General features: G+C 54.5%; 1 protein-coding gene and 1 non-coding gene across 3 annotated transcripts; one reads left to right on the top strand and one right to left on the bottom strand.

Annotated features, from left to right (window-relative positions):
- Positions 1-1,865: 1,865 nt before the first annotated feature.
- On the bottom strand, positions 1,866-1,938 carry TRNAG-UCC (transfer RNA glycine (anticodon UCC)). The gene has a single exon. It is a non-coding gene; the product is annotated as a tRNA-Gly (tRNA).
- A 1,474-nt stretch (positions 1,939-3,412) lies between these two features.
- Positions 3,413-20,422, top strand: PICK1 (protein interacting with PRKCA 1). 2 transcript variants are annotated; one of them, XM_061124574.1, is made up of 13 exons: positions 3,413-3,664; positions 3,819-3,916; positions 5,301-5,412; positions 9,643-9,771; positions 11,838-11,904; positions 13,119-13,208; positions 15,672-15,725; positions 16,113-16,175; positions 16,922-17,055; positions 17,435-17,527; positions 18,339-18,389; positions 19,017-19,161; positions 19,597-20,422. In XM_061124574.1, the coding sequence occupies exons 2-13, from the start codon at positions 3,876-3,878 to the stop codon at positions 19,869-19,871; spliced, it is 1,254 nt and encodes a 417-aa protein (XP_060980557.1). In that variant the 5' UTR covers positions 3,413-3,664; positions 3,819-3,875; the 3' UTR covers positions 19,872-20,422. The 2 variants fall into 2 exon arrangements, with proteins under 2 accessions (XP_060980557.1, XP_060980558.1); XM_061124575.1 differs by having other exon boundaries at positions 3,448-3,566.
- The last annotated feature ends 596 nt before the right edge of the window (positions 20,423-21,018 follow it).

Genomic DNA, 21,018 nt, shown 5'->3' with positions numbered 1-21,018 from the left:
GTGATTCTTTGAGGATGGGGGACTATGCCTTGTACCCCCTGTAGCCTGCAACAGCTATGTCCTCTGCCTGGGTCACTCTGCTGCTTTTCTCGACCTGGGTCCCACCAGCACCTCCTTCAGCACTCAGCTAAGATGTCAGTTCTTCCAGGAACCCTTCACTGGCCTTTGGCCAGGGCAGAAACCCCTCTAGATGGCAAGGCCCCCAGGGCAGGGATCATTGGTGTAGCTGAATAGATCCACCCTGAGGATGCACAGACACAGTCCATTCTGAGCCTGTGACTTGGTGGTCCTCAAACTGCAGGAGGCATTGAAGCCACCTACGAAACATTGTGAAAATGCAACCTTCAGGGTCCCCCCTTTCCTTGGGACAGAGCCTGGAAGCCTGCATATGACATATTTCCCAGGCGAGTCTGATGCAGGAGCCTGAGTAACCCTCTGAAGTAGTTGGGCAAAATGGTCATAATGAGGAATAACAATAAAAACCTCTGATGTCTGTGCCAAGTGAATCACTCTTAAGGCATTTTCATGCTTGTTTCTGCTGTTTCATCTTCATCTTCATAGCTTCTATCTTGGGGGGGGGGGTCATCACACCCATTCTCCAGGTATCATCTCAGAGCCAAAGGTTGGTGTGCCTGAGAACTCCAAGCTCTGAAACCAGAGAGCTCGGATCTAAGTTGGGACCATCTTGGACTGGGAGAGCTGTGGTCTGTGGTAAAGCCTCTGTGTGTGGATGCTGCTGCTTATTAAAAACACACATTTCAAATTCAGGACCTAGACTCAGTCTGGTGATTCCAGCCCTGTGAAGGAAGCTTGGCCACTGCCACCATCCAGGTTCAGGTCCTCATCATCACTCTCCCTCTCTGCCCATCCCAGCCCTCTCCTACAGGGCCCGAAGAACATCCCATCTCACATGAAAAACCACAGCTACGATTCCAGCACATCGTCTGCAGCCAAGTGCTGCGCCAGGCTCTGTGGGAGATACAGAGAAGGACAAGATCTGCCCCCAGGGACTTCCTGTCCAGCTGGAAAGACAAGAAGTGCTTACCATAGCAATGGAACAAGGTACTCACACTTTCTTTCCCTTCAGATGAATTCATGGTCCCAATCTGACCCCGTGAATTGGCTGGAACAGGTTCCCATGCTGTGTGGCCAGACCCAGGAGAACCATCCACTGACAAATATAAAGTGAGTCATCGCATTTTCACATGAACATGTGTTACAAAGCACCCTGATTTTCTTTTTCAAGTTTGTCACAGTGACACCTGTTGATGGCTTCCTGGCATCCTATGGAAGGGGGGATGTGCCAGGGATTATAAAGTCAGGACAGAAAGGGAACTCAGGAAGGAGAGAGATAGGGAGAGAAGTTTATGGTTTGTCAAGACATGAGCCCTAAGCCCCCCTTTTAAAGGGGAATAAAACTCCCCAGGCCAAATACAAACATGTGATAAGTCAATCAACATAGAATTGACTCAGGGAAGCCATGACCAGATTTAACAAGATGATACATAGTTAATTGCCAAATAACTATGTTTGATCCAAATAACAACTGTTTCAGAGGCTCAGAAAAAGAGACAAGATCTGTGAGCCAGGACTGTCTGGTAAGGCAGTCTGTGAGAGGTGGATTAGAGCTAGGCCTGGGAGACAGGGAAGTCAAGGAAGAAGAGAGAGGAGGCTGGGCATTTTGTCCTCCCTTGGGAAGAGGGACTGAAGTGGGTTGGCCAGGGGTAGGGGGAAGTCAAGAGACTTGAGTGACATCTGTCATGTGAATTGTTTCCAAAGCACTCACATCTGTTTCTCCTTTTTTTAAAAAAATATTTTAATTTATTTGGTTGTATAGGGTCTTAGTTGTGGCATGTGGGATCTAGTTCCCTGACCAGGGATCGAACCCAGGTCCCCTGTATTGGAAGTGCAGAGTCTTAGCCACTGGACCACCAGGGAAGTCCCTGTTTCTCCTTTTTATCTTGACCTTCACAAGTACCTTTGGGAGAACCACTGTCCCCAGTCTACTGAACTCAGAGTCAGGTAGTGACTCACCCAAGATCCCCTAGCTCCAAGATGGCAGCATCTGGGAAAGAGCTAGGACTACTGTAAGGTGAAAGAACCACAGTTCACGTTAAATAATCTGTCTTTGGAGACTGCTATTTTTAGAATCGAAATTCTGGCCTGCAAATAGGACTTGGAAATACCAGCTCTAGCTCTGCTACCAACCACCTGGGAGACGAGGGGAAGTGCCTCTCCGAGCCTCAGTTTCCTTACCTGCACAATGTGGCTGACAGTACTTGTTCTTCTCTCATAGGATCAAGGTGAACTTTGAAATCCTGTGAAAGTGATCTTAATGGTGGAGCCGTGGGTACATGGAAAAGTCATTGCTATTGTGGTACTCTGCACAACTGCCAATGCTCAGATAGCTCCCAAAGGAGAGGGTGGGGCTCCTATCAGGCCATGGGATATGTGGATAATCACCCTTCTGCATCTCTCCTTCCTCCACTGCCCCTGGAGGAATCTGGACAGGCCTGGTCCTATGCTTCCTGGATGAGGCAGATGCTAGGGCTGGGGCTCTGGGAGTGCCGACCCCTCCAGGGAACTTACTATACACAGTACTGCAGCAGAGGTTGGTGGGGAGAGGAGATTTGGACTTGTTGGCTGGGAAGCACTGATGGCATTTCCGGAACTGCAGGTACACAAGGGCTGTGACCTTCAGTGGGACCCCAAGGGTGCTGCTCCCCAGGACTAAGGGAGGAGAGGGAGTGTGAGGAGTCTTTTACTAAATATCATAGAAAGCATCTGCCCCGGTGCTCTTAGTTTGCGTTTGGAGAAAGGAGGTGTGTAAAGGGGAAGGAAGGGAATCCAACCTGTCCATCGCAGAGCCACTGACCACAGGCGTGCAGGTGTTAGAAAGACACTGGACTAGGGGGCAGGTGTCTCAGGGTCGATCTGGATCTTACTCCAACTGTGGGAGGCTCTCGACAAAATCTCTTCCCCTTACTGGCACTTAGTTTCCTGACCTGCAAAACTCAGATTAGACTGGCATCTCGAAGCATCCTTCCAGCCAGGACAGTCATTCTAGTAGGAGTCACAGCACCCTACCACGGGGTGCTGAAAATGTTAAAGGGAACCTGTTGAGGTTTGTAGTCCACTGAACTTCGCTGGAGGTCCCTCCGCCTGAGGATGCTTCCGTTGCTACGGCAACCAGCCAGGCGTCTTGGTCCCCTGCGTCCCGCTAAGGAAGCTGGGAAGAACCCTGCCCTTACCAAGATGGCGGCGGCCATAGGGCAAGGGGAGGGGTTGAGCGCCGTCGGCCTCTCCAGACCTTTACTCTGTTTCCGCTGTTTCATGCTAAGGGGGAGCTTCCGTCAATACTTATTCTCTTTCCTGGTGCTGGGATCCCCGGGAGGCTGGGAGGGAAGTGTTGCTTGCAGGGATCGGGGCAAATACCCAGGGCAGGAAGGCGGGACTTCCGTGTTCCGCCGGAAGTGACGCGACAGTCGCGGCCACGGACAGGTGGAACGGCAGGTGGGTTCAGGTGCCAGCCTGGCCCGGACCCGTCTGTGGGACTGACGTTTCCGGTGAGCGATAGAGGCAGCTCCCGAGGACCTGGAGACCCGTGGGGCGGGCTCTGGGATCTGAGCCCCCCGCCCTGGCCTGGAGTCCCCCTCTGTACCTAGTAAGAATCACCTACCCACCCCCCACCCCGGGACAGCCCCCCATCATCCGAAGGGGAGGAGGAGGGCCTGGCTCTCGCTGATAGCCGGGGTTGGGGTTGGCATTTCGGCACTTTGGTTTCCTAAGCCCTGCCCTCTTTTCTCTTCCGGATCCAGTTCCCCATTCCCGTGCCGTACTGGGCAGTCAGCCAGCCCACTGAAACTCTCGGAACCATGTTTGCAGACTTGGATTATGACATCGAAGAGGATAAACTGTGAGTATGTTGTTACCCCAAGCCCCACGAGTGCAGGAACCCCAAAGCCCCCTAAATCCCTGGACTTCCGAGTTCCATAGACCCTTGCTTCTCAGCGTAAGCTTAGAAGCTGCAATGAATCCTGCCCTTCCAGGAGCTCACCATCTGTAGGGAGCTGTGGACATATTGATAGATAATTGCAATTCAGGGCCATAAGGGCCCTAATGGAGAATGACATGGCTACAAGGAGAACCCAGCCAGCTGAGCAGTGCCTCTGCTGGGGTATTCAGGGAAGGCGTCACAGAAGAGGTGGCAATTGAGCCAGGTTGTGAAGAATGAATAGGAACTTCATAAACACACCTTCCTTTGTAGCATAAATGATTAGTGGGGCAGATTTTCAAAAATTAAGTTAGTCTTCTTGTTAGAATTGGAGAAGGAAATGGCAGTCCACTCCAGTATTCTTGCCTGGAGAATCCCATAGACAGAGAAGCCTAGCAGGCTACAGTCCATGGGGTCGCAAAGAGTCGGACACGACTGAACAACTTCACTTTCTTTCTTTCTTTCACAGAAGAGGTGGCAGTTGAGCTAGGTTTTGAAGGATGAATAGGAATATCATAAACATACCTTCCTTCCCAACATAAATGATTAGTGGGAGAGATTTTCAAAATTTAAGTTAGTTTCCTTATTAGAATATATCCTCCCTCAGAGCAGGGACTGAATGCAGTGCCTTTCTGTGTCCTCAGCACTGATGGTGCTCAACATCTGTAGGTTGCCAGCAAATGTTTGTCAAGTGAATAAGAGAATAAATGAGAGTATTTGCCACAAAACATAAATAAATGCTAATGTATAGTGAAAATTGAGAGGTAATTGAGTATAACAATTGAGAGATGGGTGATGCATAGTTTAACAGGAGAAGACTTCCTGGAGGTGGTGGCCTATGATTTATGTAGCTGAGAAGGTGACAAGAATAGAGTCTGACTCAACTCTTAGAGGGAGAATGAAGAACGGGGAAGGGGGACCTATTTTTTTGAGTACCTACTCTTGATTGAGTTGGTGTTAAGTGGCTTCCATGTACTTTTAAAGTGGCCATTTTTTTTTTTATCTATATGATTTTATGAATGAGGAAACTGAGATGCAGAGAGGGTGACTTGCTTATCCAAGACCCACAGCTGATAAATGGCCAACTTGGGGTTTGAGCCCCCATTAGCATGGGTCCAAGAGCTCTGCAGTGTTCCAGCACAAAGTGACAAAATGCTGCCTTTTTGGCCAAAAGAGAAAGCGCTTCCTTCTGTAGCACGTGCAGCGCTAGGAGGCTCTTGGGGGTTTTGGAGAGCCTGTCTCCAGCCCCATACCCTCCAGTCATCCTTCTTCCAGGAAACTCAACTGCACGTGCTTCTCTTTCTAGTGGAATCCCTACTGTGCCTGGGAAGGTGACCCTGCAGAAGGATGCTCAGAACCTGATCGGGATCAGCATTGGAGGAGGAGCCCAGTACTGTCCCTGCCTGTATATTGTTCAGGTATTGAGTGCTTTGGAGGTGGGAGGGAGGTGCTGGAGGGGGAAAACCACCTCCCTACTTGGACATGACAAAGCTTCATTCCTCCACTCTGTAAGGCTGGCTCTTTCTCATTCTTTTGAGGGGCTTCCCCGAACACCCCCTCTCAGTAGGTCTGCCTTTGTTTTTCTGTCATTTCAATCTGTTTTTCCTTCTCAGCACTTACCACCATCTGCACCCTTGGATTTGCTCACTAATTCTGTATCTAGCCACTTTTCCAGACTCTCTGCACTATGAGGGCAGGATCCCAGTTTGCTCTCTCACTACAGTCAGCACCTCGTACAATGCCTGGCAAAGAGTGAACCTTCAATAACAGTGTTGTCAATGAATCAACAAAACCATCAACCTTTGGTACTAACACAAGTGTGAAGCATAGTAGAAAGACTAAAAGACTATGAATGGCCTGAGTTTAAATGCAAGCTTCCCTGCTTATTAGCTTGTTAAACTTTCTGGGCTTCAGTTTTGTTACCTGGAAATTGGGGATGTAAAATACATAGGTCCAAGCATCTTTGGGTTGCTGTGAAGAGTAAACTCAACAATGACATCCCATAGTTCCTGGCCCTTAAGCAGCACTCCCTCAATGGCAGCTGTTTCTTTTTTTTTTTTTTTTAGCTGTTTCTATTTTTATGACAGTTCACTCTCCCAGATGATCTGCCAGCGGTACTGGGCAAGTCTGTGGTCCTTGTTGCACAGGAGCTTCCCTGGTGATGTTCTGTCAACCGTGACTCACAAGTGAGGACTGGCCTTCTTTACTGTGGGGCTGGTCAGAGTCAGTGATCTTTCTGCAGTCTTGGAAGGAAGCTTGCTCCCATAGACATCAACTTGACCTGGACTCTGTTCTGTTCTAACCTTCTCAGCTAAATAGCCATTGGTGGCAGATGAGAAACAGTCTTTCTTAGGATCTTGCAGAAGAGTCACTTCTAAGGCCCTGAAGATGGAGATCCCTGCATCTGGTCTTGTCCGCTCAGGATGTGGCCTTTACAAGCCTTTTGGCCTTCTCTGACCCAGGAGGTATTAGGGAGGCCTCCCCCAGGCCTGACCTCCTCAAAATCTACATGTTCAGCCTCCTGTGCCACCTCCCCCTCCATCCCCACTCTCTGCTGAGGACCAGGTTTGTCCTTAGTATGAACCATGATTATAAATAGTAGAATTGATCTTTTTTCAAAATTCAGTTTTATTTTTAATCAAAGACTCTCTGACTTGCTTTCAACAAGTCAAGAGTACTAAAAGGCCAATGTCAAATAAGCAATTCCCTGCTCAACCCCATCTTGCCTCCCTTCCCCCTTCCCAGGCCTGCCTCCACCCCAATCCCAGAAGCAACACTGCTTCCCACCCTTTTAGCTATAGATTCAGGTCAGAGGTCCCATTTTTCTCAGTGATGCTTATCCTGTTACTTCTTGATCTGTCCCTTGTAAACATCTATCAGCTTCTCTCAGCCAAGGAGAGGAGAATTTAACTTTCTTCCCACACCACTGTTTCCTCTCACTCCATCTTCCTAGCATGGATATCTTGTCAATTTTGATTCAGTCTGTGTCAGTGCAATAGGTATCATGTTCAGGAAATATTTTCTCAGGGCCTGGCCAGGGTATTTTGTAGACACTAGAGTTAAGAAAGCAAGAAAACAGAGGCCCTTCCACCTCAGAGAGCTCAGAGCATAGTTAAGGTTTTATGTACCGAGCTTAATGGTCTTCTGTGTTTGTACTTTTTCAAAAAATATTTTTATTGTGGTGAAATTCACATAGCATACAATAATGGTTTTAAAATATAACAACTCAGTGGTATTTTAGTGCGCTCACGGAATGCAGCTACCATCTCTGGTTTCAGAACTGTCTCATCACCCAGACAACCACCCATGCCCTTGAGTGATCATGTCGCACTGAAGTTCATTCACGTTGCAGCCCGTTTCAGTACTTCCTTCTTTTCATGGCTGAATAGCATCCCATTGTAATGGCTAGACCACCATTTGTTTATCCATTCATCTGTTCATGGACATTTGCGTTGTTTGTACCTTTTGGCTGTTGTGAATAACACTGCTATAAACATTCATGTCCAGTTTCTGTGTGGACATATGTTTCCATTTCTTTTGGATATAAATCTGGAGCGGAATTTCTGGGTCATATGCTAACTCTGTGTTTAATTTTTTGAGAAAGCCTGTATTTCTTTTCTTAACTCAATCTTCTTTTTTTAAAACAAGTAATTTCTTTTTTTTTCTTTTTTTTTCCATTTGCATTCTCCTTGTGTTTTCAGTACATTTACCTCAAACATTTCTCATCAGCTTTCTGTCTTCCACCGCTGGTCTTTCCTCTTTGAACCACCCCTTCCCTCCCCTCTGGTGGGTTGGATTCCCTCATCTCCAGGATCCCTCTTTCTTGGCTTACTTCCCCCTTGTTGGTGGAACATGTTTCCTGTAGGTTTCTGAGAAAGGCTGCTAGGGCAGTAAATTTTTTGAGAACTTGTGTCTCTGTAAGTGTCTCATTCTGTTTTTGTTGTTGTTGTTGTTATTCCCATATTCCTTTCAATTAACACTTGAGTGGCTTAAATTCAAGAACGAACCTCAAGGTTGAAAATAATTTTTGTTTAGAAATTGGTTGGTGTTGTTTCACTGTCTTTTGCCATCAGCATAGTTGTCCTGTCTGGTGATGCCAATCTTATTTGTGATCCTTTATTTGCAGTAACGTGTTTTATTCTTGGTCCATCAAAACTCTTGGGCACTTCTTTTTGTCCCTGGCATTCTGAAGTATCATGATGATGGCTCTTGGCATGATCCTTTCTCTGTCTATTGTGCTGGAACCTCAAGGGGAAGGTTCATTGGAGACCCCATGTCTTTCTTTTCTGCATCTCATGTAATATCTCTGATGCTGTCCTGCTCTCTGTTCCCTCTTTCGGACTCCTGTTGGTTAAACTCTGAGCTTCCTATTGGTTAAACTCTGGGCTTCCTGTTGGTTAAACTCTGGGCTTCCTCCATTGATCTTTTAATATTCCCTTTCTTGTTTTCTGACCATCTTTTTTGCTTCCCTCTGCTTGGTTTCCGAAGTTCCTTTGGCATTTTTCCATTTCAATTATGTTTTGTGTTTCTATGAGATCTTTCCTATTTTCGAAATGATCCTTTTACATCGTCCTGTTCTTGTTTCTCAGATCTCTGTGTGTTAATTGTAGTTTTCTTTTTATTTTCATATATATAAGATGAATATATCTGAAATATATTTATATTATATACGAATATTATATAAATATTCCATATTATATAAATAGAAACATATTTCATATTATTCCATTTATTTTCATAATATTTCATATTATTGTCCCTGCTTTGTTCCTGTTTCCTGTGGGTCTTTTTTCTGTTTAAACGTTTCAGTGTTTTTCGCATGGGACACTTTTTCAAGGGCCCAGTATTCCCCACCCGTCTTTATACCTAAGAGCGAGCCCTCAGTCACGACAGGTTTCACAGTTCTGTGTGGTGGCAGAGTCAGCTGGTAGGTTCCACTGTGGGGCGTCAGCCAGCCTCCCAGTGCCCACAGAGAGAGGCCTTTGCTGAGAGCTGTTGGGTGGGGTCCCCTCTCCAGGCTCCTGAGGCTCCAGGCTCCAGGTAAGCCTGGCTGCCGGTGTTCTGGGGCCCCACAGGGCCTATGGGGCTGTGGGACTCAACAGCACACACTTTTGTCGCCTGCTCACCCTGAGTATCTCCCCCTATCTCTGTCCTTTTAACAAACACATTCAGCCACATTGGGCCAGTGAGCACAGACTCCCTGGACGGGGTAACTTTAGGAGAAGGGGCTCATGTGGGGGCGGCCCTTGCTCCTTGGGGACTGCAGTGAGGTTGCAGGAATTGATCAGTGGTGCTTTGGCGCTCTGAGTCAGCCCTGAGCAGCGTTGTTGGAAAATCTAAAGAAATTACTTTGGAGGAACAAAGCCTCCAGTGGGTGTTTAAGGTTGGGTGCAGTTGATATCAGAAAAGGGACGTCTCATCAGTCACATTTACTTCCTGTCCTCCTTCCCTTTCCCCCAAGAATGTGGGTCATTCATTTCTGGCTGTTGGGGTGCTCTCTCTCCTTGCCCTTCTCCTCGCCATGTAAGGGACAGAGAGTAGAGACCAGGACAGAGCTGGTGCTGGTCGGGGTGGAGGGGATGCCCGCCTGCCGCCAGCTTTCTTCCCAGCTTTCCTTTCCTCCCGCCCATCCCCTTCCACACCCACAGGTGTTTGACAACACGCCCGCTGCGCTGGACGGCACTGTGGCAGCTGGCGATGAGATCACAGGGGTCAATGGCAGATCAATCAAAGGAAAAACTAAGGTGGAGGTGGCCAAGATGATTCAGGAGGTGAAGGTAAGGCTGCTGCGGGAATGGGCACACTGGCCCTTCTGAGACCTCCAGCCTGCCTGAGGCCCCGGCGGGCCTGCAGATCCCTCCAGATCCCTCCTCAGCGCCTCAGGGTCTGTCACATCCCAGCTCCCTCAGTTTCCCCCAGGCTCATTTGGGAGATGCTGATTACACTCCAGGACTTGCCCTGGGCCCTGGTGAGAGAGTGGGCACCATGACTCAAAGGTCCTGCCCTCGAGCTCCCAGGGGAGCTGTCAGACTCAGAACCACACCTTGGGGCGAGCCAGCATGTCCACAGTCAGGGCTGGAGCTGAAGCTAGAAGTCCACAGTGAACCTACCTGGGTCAGTAGACATCCAGGAAATGTCTTCTGAGCCGTGCTGGGCCCAAGAAGGTGTAAGAGAGAAAAAGGCACCCCACCCGCCATTCCCTGTAGGAACTTTCAGTCCTGTGGGTCCTCCTGGGCTCACAGATCCACCCAGGGACCCCTCTGGGCCCCAGGGCAGCTCCGTGTCCAGCTGCTGGTGTCCTATTCAGCAGACCAGACTGCATGCTGCCTATTTTCTGCTTCCCCCGCCCTGCTCCAGGCCAAGGCCTTTCCCTGCAGAGCCCCTCTCTCCCTGAATGACAGACAGCACTCTCGCCACACCCAAAAGCATACAGCCCTTCTGCCATGTTTTTGGAGATTTTTGCTGCTGGTAGCTCTTGTGAAACCAAAACAGTGAAGAAGGCACAAAGCCTCAGGATGATTTAACACTCTGAGAGTCAAGCGCCCAGCTGCCCGTTGAGCTTGGTTGAGTGTTTGGGCTCCCTCACCCCATCCAGCCAAACCTTCCCTCACTTCCCTCCCTCCCTCTGTGTCTTAAAGGCCTGGTACCAGTATCCCTGACGGTCCGTCTTTCTTACCTTAGGCCCGGATCCACGGCTTCCACCTTCTCCCCTTTGTTCTGCTCCGTCTGGTCTGGAGTTTACTGTCCTGGGCATTTCCTGTTGGGCAGAGGAGCACAACATGGGAGGTGGCAGGCCATGTTTCATTCTGATACAGAGCTGGGGTGCATGTGCTCCACCTCTGGATCCCTCTTCTCATCCCCCCTGTCTCTAGCCACCAGAACCCTCCTTGTCCTCCCAAGCCTGTCTCGCGCCAGCCTCTCACATTACCCATGAGAATAGGAGCTCTTGGCAGGTGCTCATGGCCTTCCCATTGCCTGGGGACTCCCCAGCCCCGACGTTTGGCAGAGATCCGGGCACCTGTCTTATCAGTGCCCAGCGGGAGGGAAGGAGCTGCTTACGGTCGCACGGCTGGAGCAGAGCCCAGATCTGGTCCCGCCTTGGTGCTCCTTCCTCCCCAATAGCCGCGCTCCGCAGCGGCCCTGAGCACCCTGCGAGGCAGCATTTTGCACCCACCCCTGACTCACGGCCTCAGCTCACTTTGGTTTCCCTTCAGGATGCAGTTTTGAAATCCTGTTTTGTATCTGAATGAATTCAGCCCCCAGTTCAAGGGTCTTAAGATTTCAAGCATGAGACTGACCGTGGTGGCCTCATGTGGTCAGGGCAGCCTTCTCGAGGGAGGCCAGCTACTTCTCGTCCAGTCACTGGACTGCGATTGGTATAATTCCACGAATTGCATCAGCCTCTCTTGCTGGCCTCGGGCTCTGGGGGGCTGGGGCTGCCCTCGTACCTGCTCCCTAGCACCACCAGCACCCGACACAGAGAAGGTGCTCAGATGTGTTTGTGGGGTGAACGGCGGGACTCCTGAGAAGGGGGCTGGTTTAGGAGGCCCTCTGAGCGACAGGGGAAGTGACCCGGCAGAGGTCTGCGGTGTGGCCGTGGCATGGGGGAGGGCGGGGGCACACAGTGTCACAGACCGCCGGGCTGTGAGCTCTGTGACCCCAGGGGCCCTGTCTGCCCTGTCCCTGCTGATTGTCTGCGGCCTGGTGGGTGGAGAGAGGAGAAGGAGCCCTTTCTCAGGGCTCAGGGTTCTTTGATGACCACAGACGCCAGGGCAGACAGGCCTCCTCAGGGAAGGGGCTGGAGCCCGGGGCCCGTCCCAGCTCTGCTGTCCTGCTGTTCCAGGGGGAGGTGACCATCCACTACAACAAGCTGCAGGCCGACCCCAAGCAGGGCATGTCCCTGGACATTGGTAAGCGGGGCCGGGGCAGCGGCGTCCGGGGCCCCACAGGCTCCCACTCTGTCTCCATGTGGCGGTGCGTCAGTGGTCACCTGGCTGTGCCCTCTGACCCTTCTGACCAAGCCGATCCAAAGCCCCTGGGAGGACCCAGGGGTGCTCCCCTTGCAGCTGGTCCCCGGAACCTGTCTCTGGTTTCTCCCTGCCTAATGTTTCACTCCCCTACCTCCCCTGACCGCCGCCTCTGGTGCCTTCCTGCCGTAGGCTTATCCTTTGTAGGGCAGCCCTCCAGCTCACTAGGCCCAGTCCGTCACCACTCTGAAAGGGGAGGGCAGCCCAGCCCTGCCTGGTACCGCCTGCCCACCTGCACACCCCACTCAACCCTGGCCTCTTCTGCCCACCTGCTACCAGAAAGCCTTAGGGTCTGGACTGGCCCTCAGGTTTGGGGCAGAGGCCAGCCCTTCAGCCCACAGCATGCCCTGGGACACATTATCTCCTGCTCAGGGGGCTGGGCCTTGGTTCTGTAGAAGCTTCCAGGCTCAGAAGCTGGATGGTAGCTTCAAGGTCCTCTGGACCAGCCGCCTCATTGCACATCAGAGCTCGGGACCCAGGGAGGCCCTTCCCTCTGGGTGAAGGCCCACCCAGATCTCTTGGCTCTGGGGCCCAGCACCCTTTTCCTCCACCCTTGGGCCACAGTTGCCTTCTGGTTTTTAAGAAAAGAGGCTAAGGGCAGGTCAAGTCTGTCCCGGAAGTTCTTCCTCTAAAACCCTTTTGTTTTAGTCTCCCATTGGAAAGACTATTTGACCACATATGCAGTAACTGAGTCTGGAGCCTGGGGCCACTTGTCATGGACGGTGCTTCTGCTCCTGGGTGTGGAGGAGAGACAGAGGAGGGGGTTCTCCCTGGTGGGCCCGTCGGCCAGTGTCAGGCCTCGGCAGCTCTGGATCTCAGTGGGAGTCGATAGCCACTTTGAGTGCCAGACCCTCAGTTAAGCACCTTAGATATTTATCCCTTCTAGGCTCCCAATACCTCTGTCAAGTAAAGAGTGAAAAGAGCAGGGAGCCCAGAACCCCCCCCACCCCCTGCCAGGACCCTCCCTACTTCATAGTCACCCCCACCCCAAACCCCAGTTCGGCCCCTGCTGTTGCTCCCAGTGAGTCGTGATGGAATGGGGTTGGCCCCGGGGGCCCAGACTCTAAGTCACAAGTCCTTTTCTCACCTGATCGCAGTGTTGAAGAAGGTGAAGCATCGGCTGGTCGAGAACATGAGCTCAGGGACAGCAGATGCTCTGGGCCTGAGCCGGGCCATCCTGTGCAATGGTGAGTCTCCTTCTCCCACCCCCCTACCTCTGGTCCCAGGGGACTCAGGCCCAGACCTCCGGGGAAGGGGCACCACGGCTGCCCACCAGACCTGTGTGTGTCCCGCTGGCCTGGGCCGGGCCTCTGCTGGTGGGGCTGATACTCACCATCTCTTTGCCTCCCTGGAGGCCTCTCCAAGCTCCCACAGAGCACCCACAGTGCACAGTGAAGGCCTCTTATAGCCAATGTCCCCCTGCCCTCCAGCAAGTGTTCACAGACAGGCCCAAGTCACAGATGAGAGACTCATGGTGGGAGGAGGTGTCTCCTGCCAAGCTCCCCAAGCTGGTGCCTTCGCCACTGCCCCCCAGCTGCTCTCACACAGCCAGGCCTCCCCCCACCCCAGCCCCAGTTCCACCCTGTGCCCTCTCGTCAGCCCGGCATGTCCCGGCTGCTCCCCGGCTGCTTACCCGGCCCCCCCGCCTCTCTCCAGGAGGTGGTGCTGCTGCCCGCGTCCCAGCAGTTCCTGCTCAGACCTGGAGGTGGCCGCGCTCTCCTCCCGCAGCAGGGAAAACCAAGTACACGCACATTCACACCCACACATGCCTGTGCACACACGCTCTCTCCCCACACGTTCACACCCACCCATGCGTGTGCACACGCGCTCTCCCCAGGGCGGGGGGGACCAGTGAAACACTCAGTCCCGCTCCTGCCGTCACCAGCCTGAGTTTATAAATAGCAGCAGCTCTGCTGTGTACGTGTGGGGACAGATATAAATACTGATATAAACTGTAGGCTCAGCTGGGTGCACTGGGCTTTATTGGCTGGGACGTTGGGGGTGGGGTCTGAGCTTGTTCCAGAGGGTGTACAAAAGTGGCGGCTGCTATTTCCAGCTTCTTGGTGCCTATAAATCCCTGTTACTGTAGTTACCATGCGTCGAGATGAAATTAGAACTGGTTGTTGTGTTTTTTCCCCCCCAAACCTTGCAATTTCCCCAGCCTTAAATAGGGTTTCTAAAATTGAAGCTGTCATGATGTCCCATGACCCAGCTAAAAACAACAGCACGGTGCTTACGTGGCTCCTTCGCTGCCAGGCTGGCTGGGTGCCAGGGCTCTGGGGAGCTGGGGCCTGGAGGCCAGCCCAGTGGCTGAAGCCTCCTAAAGACCTCTGAGGTGCACCCCACCAAGCCCCAGAACCCAAACCTTCCTCCCTGACAGCCTGACACATGACTGCCTTCTCTGCCCAGATTTAAGAATCCAGACCCGGCTTCTACAACCCTCTTTCTCTCCTCCCACTCAGAAAACCCTGGCCCAGGTCAGCACAGGAAACTGGGGAGGGGGGCAGAGGGCACCCTGGCCTGCACAGCCCTCGCTGTGTGCCTTGAGGCAAGTTTCTTTACCTCTCTGAACCTTGGTTGTCCCTATAAGATGGGGGAAGTCATCTGTCCCAAAAAGCTCATGTGGAGAAAGGGCTGAGCTGGGTGGAGGGCTTCAGTAAGTCCAGGCCCTGTCCTAGGAGGCTCTGGGCCAGGAAGCCACCGACATGGACCCTGCCCCACATTTGCTGCCCGTGCTCCTGGTGGGGAGGTGGGTGTGGCCTCACCCCTATCAGAATGGAGGAGAGTGGTGATCGCTGCTGGCCGGAGCCCCGCCCCACCCTGATCTGGAATGCAGCCCCGGCCCTGGCCATCCACTTGTTCCTATCTTGAGCCCTGGAGGTGCAGCAGCTGCCCCCATCCCTCCCCTGACAGCCCTTATTGCCCCTGCCGGCCGTGGCCTGGCCACTGTCACCGCTAGACCAGGAGCCTGGAAAGCACCACTCAGATTTCATTCACCAAGGTCATCCCCTGGCCCAACACAGGGTCTGGCACATAGTGGGTGCAGAATAAACACCTGTGAAGCCATCGAAGATGGTCACCAAGGCCCGCCCCAGTGCACGCTCTCCCCTCCCAGACTGCACTCCCTTCTTAGCTGCCCAGTGGTGGCAGGCTGCCTGGAGCCTGCCTTAAGACTCATGTTGATGCGTCCCGTCTCTCCTGCTTGTCTCTGACTGCCTTGCTTCTTGGCCATCGGCAGGGTGTGTGTTGGAAGTCCTGGCCAGGTCCTTGACTGCTAGGCAGGGGCTTGCCTTCCACTGGCCCGTGGGCAGCATGGCCTTGGGGAGGGCCCAATCCGGTTTTCACTCCTCACGTCTGGAAGCACCCGCATCCTTGTCACCTTTCTGCCCCTTCCGTGTGTCCCAGCCTCCTGGGGTGGTGCTTATCACAGGAGCCTGCTGAGGGTCGCCCTGCTGCCCTCCTTGTCTGGATGTACCGGGCTCGTCACAAAACACCTGTGAGCCCAGCCGACCCTGGTGCCAAGTCCCCGTCCCTGGCACCCTGCCCCATGCTGTTCCTGGTTCTCCTCTGGGGGCCACCTTGCCCCTCCCAAGCCTGGCTCCAGTGATCCTGGGTCTCTCCCCTCACCCCTGGCTCTCTGATCCCCACAGATGGGCTCGTCAAGAGGCTTGAGGAGCTGGAGCGGACTGCTGAGCTGTATAAAGGTGGGCAGGCACACCCACCCAGGGCCAGCAGCCCTGGGTGGGTGGGCACTGCAGGGGAAGTACCTGGCCCTGGTTCTCCCCCGGCTGGAGCTCCGGAGCCCCGCTCTAAACGTGATGGCGGTGGGGGCAGGGTGCCAGCCCACACAATTCTAGGATCGTGGTCATTAAAAATTCTTAAAGGAAGAAAATCTAAAGACATGCTTTTTCTGATTATAAAAGTGACCCGTGCCTGTAAAAAAGAACTGCACATATAAACCTAATGAGAAAAGTGAACCTCAGGGACGGTGTGGGCCTCAGGGGTGGGGTGGGGGTTTGGAGGCTGTGTCCTGGGCCAGCGTGGTCCCCAGCGTGTGCCCCTGTCCCTCTCGTTTTGGGTCTCTCCCACAGGGATGACGGAACACACTAAGAACCTCCTCCGGGCCTTTTATGAGCTGTCACAGACGCACCGGGGTAAGGATGCCCTGAACCTGCTGCATGACCCTGGAAAAAACCCTGCGCTCTGGGCTCAGCACCTCCCTACACCCCCACGGGGAGGGTGAGGGCAAGCTCCTCTCCGGGGCCTTTCTGCTGCCCAGGCTCAGGCAGACCCTGCAGCATCTGACCTCAGGCAGATTTGGGGGTGTGATGGTAATGGGGCCAGCGGGGAGCCTCTCGACCAGCTAGGCTTCTGTGGGGTGCAGACGTTCCTCGTGCAGGCCGTGTCCTGTCTGTCTATACTGCCGCTTACAATGTACGAGCCCTTTGCTTGTTCCTGATCGTGTTTCCTACAAGTTTGTTAGCTTCAGTTAACCCCATTTTACAGCTGGGAAAACAAAGCCCAGGTAGAAGCAGCAGTAACCCAGCTCCTTCGGGGGAGGGTTGACCTTAGGACCAGATTCCCAGACCAGTACTCTGCTCCCAGACGGTTTTACCTCCTCTGCTTTGACCCAGTCTTCCCCGCCATGGTCTGGTCACTTCAGGGAACGAAGTCAGCTCCTTGGATGTAGACCCACCTTCCTTGGGGATACAGGGCCAACTCTTAGGGGTATAGATCCACCTTTCTTGAGGTTTAGCCCCACCTCCCTGGGATGTAGACCACCGGCGGACCTCGACCTCCGACCCGCCACGCCCCCCACCTTGCTTCTCCCCAACAAATCCCTGGCTTCTCCGTTAAGGGGTCAAGTAGGGGCGGCCTTCAGGACAAACTTGTCACGCAGCCTTTGGGGACGTGTTCTCTGTGATCGGGGTGCGGGAGCCCCAGCCCGCTGCGAGTGAGGCTTTTGTGAAATTCGCCGATGCCCACCGCAGCATCGAGAAGTTTGGCATCCGGCTCCTGAAGACCATCAAGCCGGTAGGTCACGTGGAGCGTGCATGGGTCTGTAGGTGAGCGGGGAGGGGCAGTGTGGCCAGCGGAGAGTGTCCTGTTCTGGAGTTGCAGCATCTAGGGGCTGGTTTGGGGGTGGGCTGCTACAGCTGACCACGGCTGAGTCCTTCCTCCTCCACGGCCTCAGCACTGACCTCCAGGCTGGTTTCTGGCCCTGGCTCCACCCTTGGCCTGGGCTGTCTTCTCCTCCTTGGAATGGACAGGGCGGTCTGCGAGCACCCTTTAGCTCTGACACCTGAGTTCACTAGAAGGGTGGACACATCAGTGCCATTCCTTGTCACCCTAGCCAGCCTTCACCCGCCCTTGCCCACGGGGGCCTAAGCGTCCACCCCACCTCCCCTTCCAGATGCTGACAGACCTGAACACGTACCTCAACAAAGCCATCCCGGACACTCGCCTCACCATCAAGAAGTACCTGGATGTGAAGTTCGAGTACCTGGTGAGTGGGCCCCAGCCTCTTGGTTGGGGGGTGGGGGGTGGGCCTGGTCTGCTGCGGTCAGAGCCCACCTGGAGGTTTGTTCCTCCTAAGTCAGCTGCTTGACGGCCAGCAAGTCAGGGCCAGGACCTTGGTGACACTTGACTGCGGACGTGGGACCAGGGGCCTTGGGAGGTGCTCGGGGATCAGGCAGCAGCCTAGGCCCTGCCTTGACTCTTCAGAGGATCCCTGGGGTGGGTGGAGCCCTCACTCGGGACCCACTCTGACCCCATGGGAATTTTTTTCAGTCACTTTTTTAACAATGGATCAGTCTAGGTTACTGGTTATAACGTGGATGTTCATGAGTCTTATGTTCAAATGATAATTCTGTGGTCAAAAGAGTTGAGGAAAAATATTCCACCTAGCAGGCCCAGGTCCTTTGCTTCAGGACTTGTCAGAGCCTTCGATAGACCTGTGTGTAACGTGGGTCTTCAGGGGCTTCCTCAAGTTCTTTGGATCCTGGAATCCTTTAGCCCAGAGCATCTCTTGGGAGTTGAGTGTAAAGTCTGGGCTTGCAGGCCCTTGCCATCATCCCAGATGAGTGCCTTCACTACCTTGAGCCTCCAGGGCAAGGGCCAGCCCGAGCAAGGGGCCAGCCTCTGCCCGACGCGTCTCAGCTCGTTCCAGCTCAGGGTGCGCAGGGCCCACAAGGCCTGGCACGGCTGATCCTCTGGGTGGCCGAGGGCTCCAGGGTGGCACGGGAGGAACTGGGGCCGTCAGGGTGAGCACCCAGGCGGTGCAGCCCCCTGACAGCCTGGCCTCACCCGTCCCACAGTCCTACTGCCTGAAGGTCAAGGAGATGGACGACGAGGAGTACAGCTGCATTGTGAGTGGGGCGGGGGAGCACGGCCCTGGCACTGGAGTGGCTCGGGGCGCACACACCTCTCCCTGCCCGCCTCACAGGGCCCCAAGAGCGTCCTGGGCCTGCCAGAGACACGGGGTGGGGCGGGCCCGCCCAGGAGAGGCCTGGGGGCTTGGCCAGGCTCCTGTTTGTGGAGATCTGGGGGCTGTCCTTCCCTCCCTTTCCTGGCCTCTGCAGGCCGCCCAAGTGCTGGCCATTTTTGCTGTGGAACCATCTCCACCACCTGCTCCCAGACCAGCAGCCCTCCAGACTTGGTGAGGCTCCTGCAGGAAAAAAAGAATGCCTTTCCTCTCACTCCTGAGAGCTGGTTTTTTTTACTTGTTACTTTTTAATATTTTTGATAGCGGGGTCCCTCTATGACTCAACACTCATTTAATGTGGCAAGAGTCTGGGTTTTTTTGTTTTGTTTTTCACAAAGCCATCCCTAAGCACTTCTAGCAACTGCAGGCGTCTCAGAAACGGGGAACAGTGGCAGCTTTGAAAAGTGCTGTGTGGCGGGGGGCTGCAAGCTGGCGGGTTCTCTGCAGCCTCCCTGCCGCCACCCCCACCCCCGCCTGCCCAGGGTCCCTGACGTGCTTCCCCCGGGCCCAGGCCCTCGGGGAACCACTATACCGTGTGAGCACAGGCAACTACGAGTACCGCCTGATCCTGCGTTGCCGTCAGGAGGCCCGCGCCCGCTTCTCCCAGATGCGCAAGGACGTGCTGGAGAAGATGGAGCTGCTCGACCAGAAACACGGTGAGGGGCTGCGGGCTGCGCTCAGCCTCGGGCCAGCCCGATGCCATCCTCCTCCCCATTTCCGAGAGGTCCAACACTCACCAGAGCTCCCAGGGACAGCCCGTGGCAGACTGGCTCTGAGTCAGACCCGAGATGGGAGCTTCCCAGAGCCTGGCCAGGATGGGACTGGCTGTGTTCCGTGGACTCCATGGGGTGTAGTCCCATCATCCCCACACCCACCCCTGCCCCGGCAGTTCTCTCCACTCCCTGAACTGGGAGCGGGGAGGCCTGGGTTCTGCTCAGGGCTGGGCAGCCCTGGCTGGCCTGGCCCCCTCCCATGGTGCCAGGGGGCAGTGAGGTGCATAAAAGGGAAGCCCAAGGGTGGCAGGGTTGGTCAGGTCCTGCGCACAGGCAGCCTGGCCCACCGGCGCCGTCCGCCTGCCCCTCCTGCCCCAGTCCAGGACATCGTGTTCCAGCTGCAGCGCTTCGTGTCCACCATGTCCAAGTACTACAACGACTGCTACGCGGTGCTGCGTGACGCCGACGTCTTCCCCATTGAGGTGGACCTGGCGCACACCACGCTGGCCTACGGCCTCAGCCAGGACGAGTTCACGGACGGCGAGGATGAGGAGGACGAAGACGAGGAGGACACGGCCGCCGGGGAGCCGCCCAGGGATTCGCGAGGGGCTGCCGGGCCCCTGGACAAGGGCGGGAGCTGGTGTAACTCCTGAGTGCCCCCTCGGGGTGTGGGTCCGGGGGGCAGGGTGAGCGGGAGGACGCAGCCGCACGACAGGGTGTGCGGCGCATAAAGGCCTGCTGGCTTGGGGCGCATGCCTCCCGGCTGCTCTGTCCTGCACAGCGAACCCGGGTGGCCCACCCAGGATGGGCTCCGGGGCCGTGGCCCCCTCCACCTCCACCCCTCATCCCCCACCCCCAGCTCCCCAGCCAGCCGGAGACCTTGGTCTCCCAACCTGCCTTAGGGAGGAGAAAGAGGGCAGAAAGGAAGAGGGGTCGGAGGTGGCAGAATTCCAGGACTCATTGCTCGTGGGCATCTCCGCTGGCCCCACCCCGAGCCTGCCGGGAGTCGGGGGGCCTGCAGGTGGCCAGCCGAGCTGGGGGCCAGCGTTCATGTGTACCCTCGCCTCTCCTTAGGCTGGCCCCACCCCAGTCCACACTCACCTCCGCAGCTTTTATTTATTTTATTCCCCTGCCTCAGCCACTTTCCTGGGGAGGCCTGGGCGCTGGGCCTGTATTGAATAAACACAAACCCAGATGGAGCCAGGCTCTTTGCAGTGGCCTCAGACCCTCTCTCCCCTCGATGCCCCCTCTCCTGCCTCCCTGATCACGGAGGGGGGCAACATAGTTCACCGACATTGCCGTTACGGCACTGACTCCTCACAGCAGTTCTTTGGATGAGCACTGCTGTCCCCATGTACAGATGGAAAACTGAGGCTGAGAAGAGGCTTACTCAAGGCCCCGTGGTGTGTGGGGAAGAAGTGAGATTTGGACTCAGATCCATCAAGTTCAGAAGACTCCACTTTCCCCGCTGCCTCCCAGGCTTTCTGCTCTGTGGAGCCTTTTGTATTCTCCCTCCCCTGTGACCCTTCACCGCTTGAATTAAACCTTTATTTGGGGAAAGACGGGACAGATACTGGGTCAGGCGGACCCAAGGCCCCAAATGGGGAGAGTGTTAAGGGTGCCTGGCCATTCCAGGCCCTGTTCTGCCAGGGCCAAGGGGAGGGACCCAGCGGGTAGTGCCACGCTAGCATTCCACGTCTTTGCTTCTCCTGGACAGCTTTGGTCCACACCTGTGATCCTAGTGGGGTTATTAATAGTGGCCCTTGTCGTCATCAGAGTGTCCCTGTTTGGACAATGAAA

The sequence above is a fragment of the Dama dama genome, chromosome 22 (assembly GCF_033118175.1).
Source record: "Dama dama isolate Ldn47 chromosome 22, ASM3311817v1, whole genome shotgun sequence".
Lineage (NCBI taxonomy): Eukaryota > Metazoa > Chordata > Mammalia > Artiodactyla > Cervidae > Dama > Dama dama.
This window is presented reverse-complemented; position numbering and strand designations above follow the sequence as displayed.

Bases quoted from the DNA above. Each gene is read 5' to 3' on its own strand.
- PICK1 (XM_061124574.1), top strand. From the start codon at position 3,876: ATGTTTGCAGACTTGGATTATGACATCGAAGAGGATAAACT. The intron at 5,413-9,642 runs GTATTGAGTGCT...CCACACCCACAG, and splicing joins CCTGCCTGTATATTGTTCAG to GTGTTTGACAACACGCCCGC. The intron at 17,056-17,434 runs GTAGGTCACGTG...CTCCCCTTCCAG, and splicing joins TCCTGAAGACCATCAAGCCG to ATGCTGACAGACCTGAACAC.